The 16877-nt window shown below is 39.2% G+C and overlaps 1 protein-coding gene across 2 annotated transcripts in view; it reads right to left on the bottom strand.

Moving 5' to 3' along the window:
* The window catches only part of SLC25A21 (solute carrier family 25 member 21), a 471814-nt gene that overhangs the window by 32142 nt on the left and 422795 nt on the right, over positions 1-16877 (bottom strand). Inside the window, exons 4-6 of one of the 2 annotated variants that reach the window (XM_019644728.1) lie at positions 16736-16802; positions 11173-11232; positions 7751-7858 (exon numbers count right to left, since the gene is read on the bottom strand). In XM_019644728.1, the coding sequence (XP_019500273.1) occupies positions 7751-7858; positions 11173-11232; positions 16736-16802 (235 nt within the window). The remainder of the gene's footprint in view (positions 1-7750; positions 7859-11172; positions 11233-16735; positions 16803-16877) is intronic. The other variant, XM_019644729.1, reaches the window with a different exon arrangement.

Raw genomic sequence — 16877 nt, 5'->3', positions numbered from 1 at the left:
TTGGCAGAGCAGGGGGGAAGGTGGCCATACACAGGGGAATCTGCTAAGAGGAGGCTGGCAACGTGGAAGGAGTTTTTGCTTTTTTATGGTTCCAGTAACACTTTCGACTTGCTCTTAAGCTTCTTAATTACCTACATGTCTCTATCCCAATGAAAGCACTGTGGTTGACTAGAAAGAGACCTCTGTGCTAATGCTTAGTTCCTTAGAGGCATAGAGGCATTAAATTCATTGGGCTTTATTTTCCCTATCTCTAAAATAGAGATAAAGCCAGCAAGCTTATAGGGATAATGGGAGGATTTGAAATATCAAGTGTGTGTGAGCATCAGGAAAAGTGGAAAGATACAAAGCTGAGACCTGAGCGATGGGGTTAAAGGGAGGTGCTGGCAGAAAATCATCAACTATTTTTTCATGATATAGCTCTGTGTTACTTGATTTGTAAAGGGGGGGAACATGTATGACTTTTGTAATTTAGAGAATTACATGAATTAAAAAAATCAAATAAAGAAAAAAGCATGTAAGGCATGTTGTACAGTATCTGGCACATAGATACAGCTGTAAATGGTAGCTATTATCATTACTTCAAAGCCTCAATTCTGAAAGCAAAAATCTAGGGTTCCTGGCACAGCTGAATGGAAGGCTAAAGTCCATTTTCTGTAAATGATCGTAGAGAGGCAGATTGGCTGCTGCCTCAGGTACTGTTGAAAGATAACTATAGGAATGGATTCATATACATAACTCACTTTTCTGCCCACAAGAATCATAGACTGGAAAGAAATAATTTATGTGCTGAACAGTTTCCAGGCAATGTTTCACACAGTAATGCAGGAAAAATTTGAACTAAACTCAATACATCATTCATGAATGTTGATATGCCCTTGAAGTTGGCTTCTGGCACTATCCGTAAACAGAGTCACACACTTGCTCTCTATATAACTCAACTTTGACTCTTTTTCTTGAAAGAGATGACCATAAAATACAGTTCTTTCATTCACTTTATGTTGACTCTACATAATACGTCTAAGTTTAAATATCTGTTAATTGCCCATGAAGAAAATAATCACTAAGCTTTGTGATAACATATATGATCTAATTGGTTTCTGTTAGATTATTAAGCTCCCAGGATAAAGTGTCTAGAACTATATTTAGTGGTATTATCCAAAACCAGAATCAAACCCTGAGCTAATTAAAAAAAATCCCTATTTTTAAAGATTCTACCATCAATGATGCATTTACTATCTATTCACTGATCCTTAAAATTATAATCATAGAGCATAGGTAGAAGACTACTTTTTCCTTTCTTGGGCTTAACATCTTTAAAATGAAATGGAGGTGAAACAGGCTTTTGCAATTTCCTAAAGGTTTAGTTTCTTATTTGGGGGTGAGAATGATTATATTCATATGTAATGTAGATAAAAATGACAGACTAGAAGGAAAACCTGTGCCTCATCCACACATCAGAGGCCAATCCTATAGACCTCAAGGGAAGGAAAACATAGCCCGTTGGCCAAATAATAACTTTGAAGTCAGTTTCAAAGTGGAGAGAAAAACTGGGAAACAATTCATACAAGATTTTGCTCCTGGGGAGAAATTCACATTTTCCAGCTATCAGAGAGCATGCCAAACACCGCTTGGCTTAGCACAACCGATATGGGACTTCTAGTGCTTATAAATATACAGATAAAAAAACTATGCATCCAGTTAAGAGGGGAGAAAGTTCCTATAAGGACAACACACTACAAAGTCACACTTTTGGCAAGACTGGATGTGCAAACCATCTCCAATAGAGAACTTCTTGGGCAAGCCTAGCGCTAAGCCAAAGCAGAACAACACTTTGCTTGGGTTTAGTTTGAAGGACAGGGGGAAATTTGGGTCTATCCCGATTTTATCTGAACATGTTTTTATACCCACTGAACCAAACCAGAGCGTGACAAAGCTGTGATTACTTTGCTCCCCACAGAAGGTCAAGCATATTTAAATTAGAGACTGGTTTTCTTTATTCACTGTGAATTTTAAGGTGCTGGCCAAGATTCTGGTGTTGGAATTGGAGGAAGTGTGGCAGGGATTATAGCCTTTGACTGATAAGGTGGTAATTTAAAAAGTGGAGGAGGGACAAGCACACCTATTGAAACACTTTGCACAGAAACTGGAAGGATCTGAGAAACGTATCAGAAACCAAATTAACCACAATTTCCTTAAATTTTTAGAATAGTTTATGGTTAACCTGGTTGGGAAAGCATATTTTACGGGCAACATATTTCTGACTAGCTAGAGAATCAGTCCCAGACCACAGAAGGGAGAACGCAGGCAGCTGGAGCCAGCAGATGACCTGCCATTCCTGGGAAATCTGATGGGAATGGCACTGGAGGCTCCAAAAACATAACACATGTAGCCTCTGCTCTGCCAGTAATGTCCTTGGACCCCAGTGAGAGGGGCCTCTGTCCTAGATCTCAGGCTTCCGAAGGCCCCATTCTGGCCCTCTGCCAGCCACACCCTCCCCACAGGGCCAAGGGGCATCTACGTACATTCCATACCCTCCATCTAGCCCGTGTTCTGTGCACCTGGGACCATGGCAGTCCTTTTGCTTCAACTTCATCACTCCACCACTGCCAATAAGCCTTTAAGTGTAACATTAACTATGTTATTGGCTACCATAACCCTAGGCTATCTTCCACTGCAGCGCCCCTCTCTGCTGCACCAACTTCTTAGGAAATTTTCATGTTTTTAAAGGACCACGTTGTGACTCACCTTCTCAGACTGACAAAATAGGAACAGCCACAGTTACTTTGTAGGATCCATGGCGGTTCATACGTAGGAGGGGGTAGAAAGGCTGAACAGCAGACCTGCTGCCTGAGAAACTCACAGTATTGGCAGAACAAGAGTCATCTCTCTACCTGCGAAATAAGCTTCAGCAGCGGTTCTCAACCTTCCTAATGCCGCGACCCCTTAATACAGTTCCTCATGTTGTGGTGACCCCCAACCATAAAATTATTTTCGTTGCTACTCTATAACTGTAATTTTGTTACTGTTATGAATCGCAATGTAAATATCTTTTTGTTTTCCGATGGTCTTAGGCGACCCCTGGGAAAGGTCGTTTGACCCCCAAAGGGGTCACGACCCACAGGTTGAGAACCGCTGGAATCTAGGGGAAACGGCTCTGCTTTTCTTAAAGGTGCCCTCAAGCCATTTGGCCATTCTGCCTGCCGCCCATCCGTGTAGACTTCCACCACAGCTGGTGGCTATAAGTGACTAAAAATGCTGAAAACGAGCTCAGTTCACAACCTCCATCTGAAGAGACTAAGGAGGCTTGATCAAGAATCCACATTAACTTGATACGGCTATTAAAGAGGAAGAATACCTTGATTGTGGTAGACTTCTTTCTAAAGTGGCTTCAAATGTTTTTGGTTTCAACTTCTGCTGCTGGATGCTGTCATTTCCAGCAAACAGATGTCCAGCTATTGTTTATGATCATCGACCTGCATCTGGGTGTAAAGACCTCATCAATAGGCATTGGAACTAGGCTTCCAGCCCTTAAGCCTTGATAAAGAATTTAGGCTAAGAGGATAATATTGGCAGGCGAGGATGACCGAAAGAAGAAGGCTGACCATTGCCCAGTAATCTGTTTTCATGCTCACTGCTGGAGTCAGCTGTGACTGCTCTATATTAATCGGGGCAGTATCTCAAGATAAATGTGTCTACTTAAACTTAAGGATTGATAAGATCAATGTGCATCTAGAAATAGTTATCACTGGTTAAGTGCCTACAATGTACCAGGGGCCGCGTTAAGTCCTTTGCATATATCGTCACATTTAATTCTCATAAAAAGCATGTTATAATAATAACTGTTAACACTTATTAAACCATCACTATATGCCAGACTATACTGACAGCTTTACACGTATCGCTCTTTTAGCCCTCAATCACACCATTGGATGTGCCTATTACTATTATTCTTCCCTAACAAGAGAGGAACCTGGTTGAGCCCTAAAATGGGCCAACAAGTCATTCCAGCCGGATCAGCTGGGAAGGTTCCCCCTGAAGGTAGGTTCTCCCGAAGGCAGGCTTGATTATGGCAGAGTGAGTAGAACATTTCTTGGGGATCGTTTACTTTCCTTTATATTGCCCTGTATTTTCTAAATTTTCTACAATGAGCAACTGTTACTTTTTAAAGTAAATGTTCAAAGAATACTGAGTATATATTATCATGTTAAACATTCAGGTACACAAAGCCCTTTCCTTAAATTCTTGCCTCCCTCTCCCTGCTCCACTCTCCTTTCCAGAGGTAACCAGCGAGAACTTTGTATGAATTCCTTAAGACCTGCATTTTCCTATAAGGAAGTCACTACCCACATGTGGCTATGGAGCACTTAAAATGTCCTAGTTCAAGTTCAAATGTGCTTGTAAGTATGAAATACACGTGAGATTTGAAGACTAAGTATGAAAATAGAGTGTAAATTATCTCATATAATTTATATAGTGATTAAATGTTGAAATGATAATATTTTGGATATATTGGGTTAAATAAAATATAGTATTAAATTAATTTCATCTGTTTCTTTTTACCTTTTCTAATATAGCTACTAAAAAAGGTGGCTCACATTACATTTTCTATTGGACAGAGCTGCTCTAGAGTCTAGATCATTTTAGTACACTTATATGATTATATGTATACACAGAAATATAGTTTTTTGGTGTTTTCTAATATAAATATGCATTACCTTTATACTTGGATTAAAACTTTTTTTCTTAAAACAAGAACTTTAAATTTTAAATGCGCTGGGCATCAAATTAATTCCTTTCTTCCTCCCTTTCTCTTTCTCTTTCTCTTCGCCTTCTCCACTCTCCACCCCCATACTTCTTGACAACCTACAAAGCCTCAAAGCGAAGAAAGCAACACTTATTCTTGGCCATACAAATGCTGAAGTGAGCACACATAATATTTGGATGAATTCAACACAGGTACAAATTAACAAAAGAGCATCCCCTTGTTGGATAAAAGAAAATGCTAGTCAGTGGAGGAAGGTTTGGAGTTAATTGCTCCTAGACAAAAGACACAGGAAATAACTGCATTACCAAAAGTGACTGGTAGTTATTTTTAAATAATTAGATCGAAATTTGCTATTCTTACCGCATCATGTCTTTCAGATATTTTTTGCAATAGGCATAGTCCCATTACTTTATGTTGGGTGACAACGCACTACTAACTACTTTCACTATAAAGTACCCACCCCACCCCCAGTTCAACTACTAAATCTGAAATAATGCTAGAAATAAATGCTGACACATGTGACCTATGTGCTCCCTAATTTGCTAAGTTCTGACTAGTGAAGTAATATTGCAAATATTTTATAATGTACCTAACAGATTTTATTTTGTCTCACATCTGACAATGAACCCAGTTCAGTGAATTCTGCAAAAGAAATGACCCCAAACAAGTGCCCCTTTCTCCTACACTTACAAAACGGCTGCATATTCATAAACAATTTACACAGACTGCACTCGTGTAAATAAGCTGGGGACACGTACACATGCAGCATTCTTGTGTTGGGCTAGAAGGGTGTTTCCCACGCTCTAGCAAGGCCTTAACACATGCAAAACATGAACAGCGCTTACTTGGCCTCAGTGTAGAACCTCCTTGAGGGCAGAGGGGAGAGAAGAAACATTAGGCATGAGCAGAGGTGCTGTGATAACCCATTATTTTCATTCTTGTGAGTGCTTTTTGGTGCTCTGTCCCATTTATGTCCCTCTGGTTACATGCCGCATTGATAAAGGTCTGCCTGCAGTTGAAGGCCTGTTTATTCCTTTGCTTACTCATTGCTGCTCTAAGAAAAGCTTCCCAATAGGTAAAATGAGGCATTGGATGGGGAGCGCCAACATTTTCTTCTAGCTGCTAATTCTCCTAGTTTAACAAATCAAATTTTCCTTGAGCAGATTCCATGGAGGCTGGTTTTTTTAAAAAAAATTTTATTAATTTATTGGTGTGACATTGGTTAATAAAATTATATAGGTTTCATAATACATCATCTGCATATTGCCTCGTGTGTTCATGGGGGCTGTTTTAAATGCTCCCTATTGATAGGAAATTTGAAAAGCGTCTCTTTTCATTTCCTCCTGTTGCTCACCATCTTTTTTCATCATTCAAGTGAGAATGGAGAGAAAACAAAATACATACAAAGACGAGGGTAACAGGGATTTTCAACCTTTTCAGAAGCACTATATATCACTGCAATTTAGACAAGCTTTTGAAACTTAAAAGGAATAAAATCTCCCTTAATTAGGATTGACTTCATCTGAGTAGATACCATCTGCTGTAACAGGCCAACCCTGTCCTTCGTGGGCCTCGGCAGCTACAGGTGAGTAGGCCCCCCTCTCCTTTGCCACACCCCTGCTCACAAAGCTGCCAGGGGGGCTCTCAGGCAGTATCAGCAGGCAGGAAGTGGGGTAGGAGTGAGGGGGTCTCCACCCACTAACAGCTGCTTAAGTAGCAGGCAGGGGATCTTTTCTACAGAGAAATTTAGGTCAGCAGATACTCCAAACCAATTTATACCACATGCTACCCAGTTGCAGCATTAAATTAAAACGCTAGGAAAGGACCTAGAATATCAATCCCCTTATTTTTTTTTCTACCTTGTGCTTGGCACCCAATAGAATAAAGCAATAACAGTTGGACTTGGTGGTTTAAAGGGAATTATGAGGCAATTGGAAGGAAGCGAAGACAGCACACACCAAGGGAAGCTGTCTCTATGGAAAATCAGGTACCAGCGATTAAATGTCAAGACCCATTGTTGTCAAAGTGGTGACATCCACACAGGTTTAGTAACTTGCTCACTCAGATTTAACCTATAAGACAAGCTTGACAGATTATCAGGATCTTTGGGGGAGGGCAGTGGGTGGAGTAGGGAAAGGAGTGAGGTAATTTTTGAAAATGACTTCATAATTTTTTTTAAAAAGCACAATAATATTATCATGTCAGGTTTCTGCTGTAGCCTATTCTAGAGTAATGTGAAATAAAAGTGTTGCCAAGCATAGGGACAACATTTCCAAATAAGTCATCATAGATTACATTAAAACTTTAAAATAAAAATGTGTAAACATGTGTTTGTCCCTCAGACTTTAGTGCATTTATGTTAACATTTTCTTTGCAGGAGAAATTTGACTTTTTTCTTATGCTACTTCTTTAAGCATAATTTTCTTTTTCTTTTTTTTTTAATTGGGGAATTGGGGGATGGGAACAGCGCTGGGGAGTTGGGGGAAGGGGAACAGACAAGTTGCTGTCCTTCTGTTCTTCAGTCTAGTTGTGGAGGACGTTGCTTTACTGGCCCAAGTTGGCACCATCATTGTGCTCTTCCTGGGCGAGGCAGATCATTCACTGGCTTCTGGACGGCCGCTCACTGCGGCTGCTGGCCACTCACGCTGGCTGCTGGCTACACACGGTAGCCCATGGCAACCCACTGCAGCAGGCGCTGCAGGCTACGCCATTGCTGGAGACTCACGGCAGCCCAGCTCCAGGTTGAGCTGTTGTTAAGCATCTTAGCTATAGAGGGCAGTGTCACTGGCCCTCATATGTGGGATCCGAACTGGGGCCCTCTGGCGTCCCAAGCCAGCTCTTAACCAAAGTGCCACTTGGCCGGCCCTTAAGCATACTTTTCTATGGCTTTAGCAAATGAACAAGAGCTGGGGTCACAATTTTTAATCTATACTTAAAAATAATTTTTTACATTCCCTCAACAATAGGAAAGCATTAAGCGATTACCTCTGTAAATGTGTTCCGATTGGCTTGCAAGCCAACTTTTACTACCTCGAAAGGGTTAACCACAATGGCTTCTGTTAGTCCAGATGCCAGTCCAGCAATGGCGAATGTCTAGAAAAATTAAATAAGTCAATACTTTAAAACAAGGTATCATGTGTACTGTGTTAAGCATCCTCCTCATAACACAACACAATGAGACTAGAGAAATGTACATAAATGTACCATATACCATTACTAAACAGCTTTAGTTCTTGGTTAGATGCTGACCATGAAGAAAAAATTATAGAAGCCACAAACCACATCCTAACAATTCAAAATAAAATGTCAAAGCTCCATCAAAAACGATTTTTTCTCTAATGAAAAGAAAGGTTGTTTTACTGAGTTAAGGTGAATCCTAAAACATCTGCACATGTAGCGATTAAAAGAGAGTTTGACTTGTAGGAGGAGAGCTTCATTTTTAAACATCTATTTACATACACTATTGAGCCAATAAAAACAATTCAAGGAGCAGAACCACAAATAAAATGTCTATAAAAAGCTAAATTTCAGGTAACCAAACAGTATAGCTGAAAAGATTTAAATGTATAGCCATGTTCTTAAAGTTACTATTCTAGACTATTATTAAGCAAAAGTTATTTTTTATTCATCCTTTTCCCATTCCTTTAAACTGATATGGCCCTATTCTTCTATACCTAAAAGCTGAGGAATAAAAGCTGAGATCAGAAATGGTGAGGTTGTTCTGAAGGGCTCAACTAAAATCTAGAACATATATCAAAGAATCACTGTATGTCGAGTCCTTATTTGCTATCTGTTAAAGATTTCTGCAGTAAGGTAGAGCAACTTTCTAGAATTTTCTTCTAAGTAAGCTGCCTCAAGGTTTTTCAGAAAAATCTGTATCAAAAATAACCACAATGATTAAAAGACACAGGCACACACACACCCACACCCACACCCACCCACCCACACACACACACCACCCCGAGGAAAACAAAATGAAACAAGACCTCAAACTCTCAAAACGGAGGCTAAAAAAAAAAAAAATCTTTCGTGCTGAAGTTCTAATTTCAGAAGAGGCAGTACTGCATACAACTAAGAGGAGACAAAAGCCAATGAAATATAAAGAACAGGAAAGTCTTATTAGGAGTCTCTAATTTTTCCAAAGTAGGAGGCTTTAAAGAGGAAAGGGAAAAAGGAACGTTCCATAACCTTAGAAGGGCGGCAAGGTGGGACAAGGGCGGACTCCAGAGCTAGGAGGTCTGGGTTTTGGTCTGTTTCTGTCACTTACTGGCTGGTTTAGACCAGAGCTGCCATCTACATACATTAGTTTGTGTACAGAGGTGTGTGTGGAAGCTGAAATCCAGCCTGTGCCCCATTTGTGGAGCTGGAGTCCTGGAGAGGCATCAGTCAGAATAAAGGAGTGCCTTTTCATAATTCACAGAAAGACCCCATGGGCTAGCCGCAGCTTTGTGTCTAAATCACTGAATCTTTCATAAGCCACAGTTTTCTCATCTGTAAAATGGAGACAATAATATCTAATCTTCTTACCTAGTAAAGTTGGTATGAGGGTCAAAATCACGTGTGAAAGCCCTTGGTAAAGTCCTATACAAAAGCCATTCTTACGTTGCACATAAAAATGGAGAGGCAGAATGGCACCGTGTACCGATTCTAGGAGAGAGGGAATAACTAATGATGTTTTCCTTTCATGCCCCTTCATTACAATTTTAAACATATTTCCATAGAGCAACAGACCAAGTATTTTAATCATTGATATCAGACTTCCATCATGGAAGCCAAAAGCAGGGGGAAAAAAAAATACTAGTCCCAAACTTTTCTGACTGAAAAAGCTAAAATCCAGATGTTCGGGTTTTTATTACTATATGCAATCTTTCAAGTAATTCACTTTTTTGTTCTTCTATAAACTCAGCTACAGTTGCTGTCAGAAATAGTGTTCAGCAGTCCCTTGTCAAAAGAATTGATCAGCTATCAGCAGATCATGTTACTGAGATTGTTCCAGAGACCAGCAATAACTGTCGGGTTCCCAGCCTCCTAAGCTTTTCATGTGAAAGCACCAGGGGACATTTAACCACTGTTTAAGTGCTTAGCTGTATCAGAAAGAAACTGGAATAAAGGAGTTCAAGAAAAGGGGAAAACTGTATACAGTTTGCATGCGTAGGGACCAAAGCGCTGGAATCTCTCACATGGTACCAAGGCTCCACATAGGAACAGCCAGCCTGCCCTCTGGAGACTGTATTTTATTGTCTCTTGATAGCAAGGTTTTAATCCTCTTTTTGACAAGATGTTTTCAGAGTTAAGAGTAACATTAAGGGGAGACACTGAGGAATTAAAAAAAAATCTTAGCTCATTTTAGGACTTGTGGTCCTACCCCTTCCGTATGAGGCCACCTCACAGCCACCTTGTTTAGGTAGGAGGCTAGACAAGAGGTTTCTTTGTCATACCACTAAGCCATACAATTAGTTTTCTTAACACTATCCTTCCTAGAAAAGGGACATGTATGATGTTTTAAAATAACAGATCCTTCCATTTGGCAGAGTAAATATTCTGAAACGAACCTCTACAAGTAAAATAACGAAAGAGCTGATGCTCAGAACACTGCCTCTCTGGTTGAGTTTTGAGGTCCGTTTCAGCAGGCAAACTGGGGGTTTTTCTAGAGACTGGGAGGTACGTTGCCAATTGGAGGGCCAAGGCAGATATTTGACTTTGTTTTGTTTTACAGACGTGGAGAGAGAAATCAGTGCATTTGCTCTCTCTGGGGCTTGCATTGCACACATATTTGTAGAAAAAGCCAATGAAGTGTGAAGAACCCATTGGGTCAATAGAATGTAACTTGTTTTGTGACAGGCGGCACAGTCACCAAGAAGAAAAGGAGTGGCATCGGGAAATATTCAAATCACCAAGTGATTTGCATGTAATAGTTGAGATGTGTCCTTGTAAGATCACTATTCTCCCTGACCACAAAAGGCCCTTCATTCTGCATCTGACCACAGAGAGACCTGAAATCCTATATTTACGACAGCTTAAGTAAAGTCTGCAAAAGTGACCTGTTAGGAATCATTTCAGGCATCTTGACGTTTGCATAAATAGATAAGTGCAGTATATATGTAAACATATGCATGTTTTGGCTTTAAAAGAATCTTTGAAAATATACTCTTTATTTTATATTCTTGTCCATATCTCATATGAGTGTTTCTAAATATATCACCATTATCATAAATTCATTACTGGGAGCTACAAAATAGCCAAATTGTGAGTTATTAGGAAGATGGTTTTCAACAAGTAACGGAACATTGAATAACTCGAATTCATATTTTAGTAGTTGGGCTTGGGGAATCAAAAGGCTTCTTGTTTCCAGATTTTGCTCTATGAAATAACACACACACTTAAGTATAATAAATACTCTCACTTACCAAGGCTGGTGACAGTGACACAGATCCGAGCAATTTCTTATACTGCTCAAAGGTGAAAAACTGTGAAACAAAACCAAACCCAGAGATTTATAACAATTTCCTGCAACAAACCCTTTAACTGACTCAAATTTCTTTAGTAAATCATTATACTAACCAGCATTTTAAAAAATGATAAACCATCGAACAGTTTTTAATCTGGTCTCGGGTAGTTGCTATCTTACTTTAACATTCACATTTTCAAATGCAGCTATAATAACCTACAGAAGAGCTGGTGGAATCCTTTATAGAAGTAAATGAACCATACAGCTTCCATTTACCATGACCATTTTCAGTTTCCCCAGACATCAATAGACTTCTTTTTTATGGCAGTGATTCAAAATTATAGGCACAGAGACCTGAGATCTTTGGTCTCGTCTGTTTTCTCTATGAATTGCTTTCCCAGTGAATGCCCGATTTTCTAACCCGCTTGTAAAAGACACCCACTTCTCAGCTTTAACTTGCATTTGTATTGCTGTGTATCTCTACTGGTCTATGGAATGTCTAAATGCTTAGCGATGATGAAGATGCCATGATAAACTATGAGGTTGTCTAATCCATCCCTGCTTAAAGCCAGGCTGTTCTCTACCTGAATGGAGGAGAGCCGCTTACTCACTTCCTTTAAATTATCACCATATTAAAATACGGTGATGGTGAAGAGTTTATTCCTTCAGTAGATGATGTTTAATATTTTCCTGAAAATGAATTTCTATGGAGGCAAATCTAATCAGTCATTTCATATAACATACCCACCCCCCACCCCCCCCAATTTTTTTCTCTTCCTTGTCTATTTATATTCTACATTTTGGGCAACAACTCTACTTAAACATGATGTTTAGCTCCTGGGTACTCTGTTAGCTAGCTGCAAACTACAGTCGATGAGACCCACTTAGGTCCTGCTAGGATCCGTTTCTCAAGACCCCAGAAATGGCATGGGTATGTTATGGTCTCACATGTCTTCTACTCTATTCCTTTATAACCCAGTAAAATGGAGCAAGAAAAAAATTGTAGATTTGGGGACCAAATAAAATAATACCCCATTGTTAGAGAAAGGTAGTTCTGTGGTGTAGACATGGCTCTAGTGAGTCTTTGGGCAGCCCAAGTGGCTGCATCACCTCACAGATTTTGATTCTTTTAAAAAAACCAGGAACTATTTTTGTGCCATGCTTCTTTGGATCAGCTATGGGTGTAGCCTTTTCTAGAACAGGGATTCATTCATTCACTCATTCAACAAACATTTTATTGAATGTCTCCCAAGTTCTAAGAGGCACTGGGGATGCAACAGTAAACAAAGAGAACCCCTGCCTTCTTGATCTAACTCTGTAGTGGATGGTGATAACTCTGAAACTATCCTGGGGTTACAATAATATCACCAGGGTGGTGGTAGTCACTGTTTTGATGAGAGAGGTGCTAGAAACTGTTAACTGTGGAAGGAAATGTGTTATAGTCTTAGGCTTTAAAGGTAATTTATTTTTTCTTCCTTTTTATGGTCATCATCATCACTGGGTTTTTTGTTTGTTTGTTTGTTTTTTTGACAATTACCTTGCCGGGCTTTTGATGGGAGTAGTCCTGGTCTGAATTCTGACTATGCCACTTAGCTGTGAAAGGGTGGGTGAGTCGCTTGACCTTTCTAACCGTCAAGGACACAAAACTTACGTTTTAGAGCAGTCCTTAAATAAGAGCTTTTAAGTAAGATTCCCTGGCATGCCTGCACATTGGAGACTTGCAGAAAATCTTAGTTTCCATTCCCTTTTTTCATTTTGGTTACTAAAGGAACAACAGGCACTTTAGTTATTCATATCACTCAGGAGAGCCTGCTGTGGTCCAGGAAACACACTAAGGCCTTTGCATGTACTTCTGCATTTAATCCATACAACATCAGCAGGTCACAGGTTATGGTACAACCATGGTTCCCATTTTATAGATCTATGTCCTGCATTTGGTGAGTGCAAGGACCGAGATTTCCTCCTAATACCAAAGCCTGTGAATGCTCATAACCATAATACTATACTGACTCAGTGCTGAGCTGTGATTGTTGGTGGTTTGGGTAGAGACTGTTTGCCCTAGAGTTTTCTTGCTGCTGAGGTCTTGCCTTACCTGACCCTGGAAGCCCAGAGTCCCTCAAGGCAGATTTCAATTTTTTTATTATAATCTACATTAAAAACATTTGCCCAGCACAGGTACATGTATGCACACACATGCACATAGTGTGCTCATGTATTTATAACTGAAACAAAACATTGCTATAAAACAATATCTATGCCTTTACTATGAATAATTCTGTTTCTATTCTACTTTATTAAAAATTTTTTTCTGGTCAGGACCCACTGCATCTAGTGATTGGCTATACTGATTTCATGACTCATGGGTCATGACCCACGTTTTGGAAACACTGCTCTAAGGGGTCCAAGGGATCCCTGGGTTCAGGGAATTTCTGGGAAACAATGGGCCTCACTAAAGGCCCCACTTCCTTGTTCCTTTCTGGTGTAAAGATGCATTTTTTTCTTTCTGATTTTCTGTCATTACATTACTATGGAGGCAAACCCCTTCTGAGTATTCCTCTCAATTGCCTGTGCATTTTGAAGCCTTCTGATTTGGCTGGTGGGAACAGGTGCTATTCTCAGCCCTGTGTGACTAGGAACGCTGCTCCCTCCAGTCCTTGGATGGTTGTTCCCCAGGCTTTGCTAGTTTCCTCACACGCGTGCACTGGTCACTTCTCAACTGAATAGTTAAGGGGCCCCTTTGCAGATGCTTTAGAGCTCTGTGCAGTTCTCTCTTCTGCAGTACTCTGTCCTGTGAACTCTAGCTGCCTTGCCCTCCCCATCCTCTCAGCCCCTTCTCAACCCAGGACGTCCACTGAGCTCTGCCTAGATCCCCCCACCTGGGCTTGGAAACCCTCTCAAGGCAGTGAAGTGGAACAATCCATATGGCTCATCTCCTTTGTTTCCCATCTCACTATCCTTCCTTGTCCATGTCCAGTGTCTTGAAAGTTGTGGTTTCATTCATTTTTGTTGTTGTTGTTGTTTCAGGCAGGAGAGTAAATCTGGTTCCTGTTCCTCCATCTTGCCTGGAAACGGAAGTCTTGCCCTTCTGGAAACTCTGAATAGTAGATGTGGGAATTTTGGGGAACAGGACAGGAATGTCTCCTGCTATAAATCAATACATTTTCTTTCTGTTCCTCTCTCTATATGGCCCATTTATTTATCTAAAATGAATGAAACATCTAGTATGTGTAGACATTATGACAGGTGTAGAGATAGTGATGAACAAATACCCTTTACAATTTATAATCTCTCATGAGTTTGGTTAGCATTAGGCCAGCCTTGAGAGTCTGGAAAAAAGGTCTTTCTGGACATGTGAAGCTCAAGACTAAACCTTGGGACATGGAACACGGTGCCTCCCATTTCTGAGGAACCAGTTGGTCTTCTTTCTGAGGTCTTCATTTCCTTTTGCTAAATGCAATACTAATTCTGTTTTAATTAGTGAAAAGGGAAGTTGCATTTATATAGCGTCAATGAGTCTTATTATTTTAATGATTAATCTCATTTATAGATTAAAGTAAGGAAAAACTTAACATTATCTGTTTCTGATTAGAGTAATGATTGTAACTGAAATGTGTGTTCCAAAAAAGATCTATATCTATATCCATGTATGTATACAATATTCACAGGCCATATATATGTATAAGTGTGCATGTGTATATATGGTCTCTGAATATTTTTTCTGAGGTTTGATGACATACAATGAAGCAGTTTATGATATATGAAATCTATAATGATCAGATTATCACTCTCCTCACAAATCCTAAGATAAATATCTATAAAATGAATGTTTTCATAAATTGTGTTGAGAAAAATAGTGCTATCCATCTGGCAAAGATACACTTAACTCCAAGTTATACTTAAAAAGCCAACATATTTACCATATGTCTCCATAATTTTAAGGTAAATCTACTTGAAACAAGATGTCTGGGACACATATACTATATCCAGTTGCCCAAAAGTTCATCTGTTAACCATTGCTCTGGCAGGGAGCATTGCTTTTTTTAAAAGCTCAACTTAGTTTTATAAAGCTCAGCTTTTTTTTTTCTATAAAAGACTGTTCAACATTGATAAACCTTAATCCTCTTAGAGTTTAAATTGTCTCCAATGTACAGTATTAAGGAAAAATATTCCAAGAAAAACTTTAAATTATAATTTACTTTATTTATACATGTAAAACACTGAACAAATGAATATATTATTCCATGGAGACAAAGTGACTTCCCTTTTGAACAGGAACTCTGCTCTGTTTGCTTACTTGGGCAATCTTTTATCAAGTGAAGCCATTTCATAATTCAATTCAGCTCTCTTGTGTACTTTGGTGAACTTTTTCCAGATTCTCAACTGTGATTCAGATCCTTATTGAAATAATAATATAAAATCACAAAAACTATGGCAACAAAGAGAATGAATTTATAGAGTTTGTTTTAAAGCTTTGTTTTCTGAATTCTAGACCTGAATTAAATCCTATTAAATTACTATTTGGCCATAATATAAAAGTTTGGTGTCTGTGTATATATGTGGTTATTTTATCATAAATGTTAACCTAGTCACTCTCTTAATTTACTGAATAAAAATATATAAGCTGCCCCTTCTTACCTTTCAGGAATATTGCGAATACAAGTTGAATAATGCACATGAAAAAAGTTTTATGTCATTAGTTGGTAAGGAAGCCTTTCAGTCTAAGTTTATGTTATCTTTAATATGAAAAGACAAAGCCATAGGCAGTGATGTCAGTGGTGTGGGGGTGGGGGACACTGCCAATCAGAGTCACTGTGATCAGGGCTTTTGTCTGAGAAAACTTATAAAAAAGTGATCAGATTTAGTTCTTTCTTCCTTGGAGGTCCTGCCAAACCTCTGTGTTCCTATCCAGACACAGAATCAGTAAGTAGTACATAAAACTCCATAGTTATGTGGTTAAAGAGATGGAAATGAAGGTAGTGGAAATAGCAGTTTTGTGAAAACCAGAATAGAACATTTTAATAGAGGAGATAGGGGGTGGGGAGAATGAAGTTAACACGCCAAATACACGTGTTACATGTGAATCATATACAAGGTAGATAGAGTATTAGTTTGTTCTGTTGATAACATGAGAATGATTGAGGGAGAAAAGGTTTTCCACCTCTCCTCTCTCCTCTCTTTCCCCACTCTCTTTCTTTAATAATTATTGCTCCAAAGGAAAAAAGTATGAATTGCTCTGAAAAAAAGTCCAAGCTATTTTGTGGCTGCTGTGTTTTGATTACATGAATTCCATTCACCACTGTGATTTTTATATAGTTTCCTCATTAGAAGGGAGTGCCTTTACCTGAAAAAACAATCCACAAACCAATATTTGAGAGATGGATCAAGTCTAATGACAATAAAAATCATGTTATAATTTCTGCGTAAAAATCTTAGTATGTCCCATAGATTGCTGTGGGATGTTTTAACGCAGAGGCTGTCAGTGTAGTCTATTTGCACTTGGTGGGAAGGTATACACTACGTACCTTCACTGCTCTTTTTGGTGTTTCAACCAAAATGGGTGGTAGAATTCCCTTGTAGAAACCGAACAACCTGTCGGAGAAATAAAAGATTTTATGTAAGTAGAGGAATTAGAAAATACCGTATTTGCCGGCGTATAAGACGACT

Source organism: Hipposideros armiger, unplaced genomic scaffold (assembly GCF_001890085.2).
Source record: "Hipposideros armiger isolate ML-2016 unplaced genomic scaffold, ASM189008v1 scaffold_90, whole genome shotgun sequence".
In the NCBI taxonomy this organism is placed as follows: Eukaryota; Metazoa; Chordata; class Mammalia; order Chiroptera; family Hipposideridae; genus Hipposideros; species Hipposideros armiger.
This window is presented reverse-complemented; position numbering and strand designations above follow the sequence as displayed.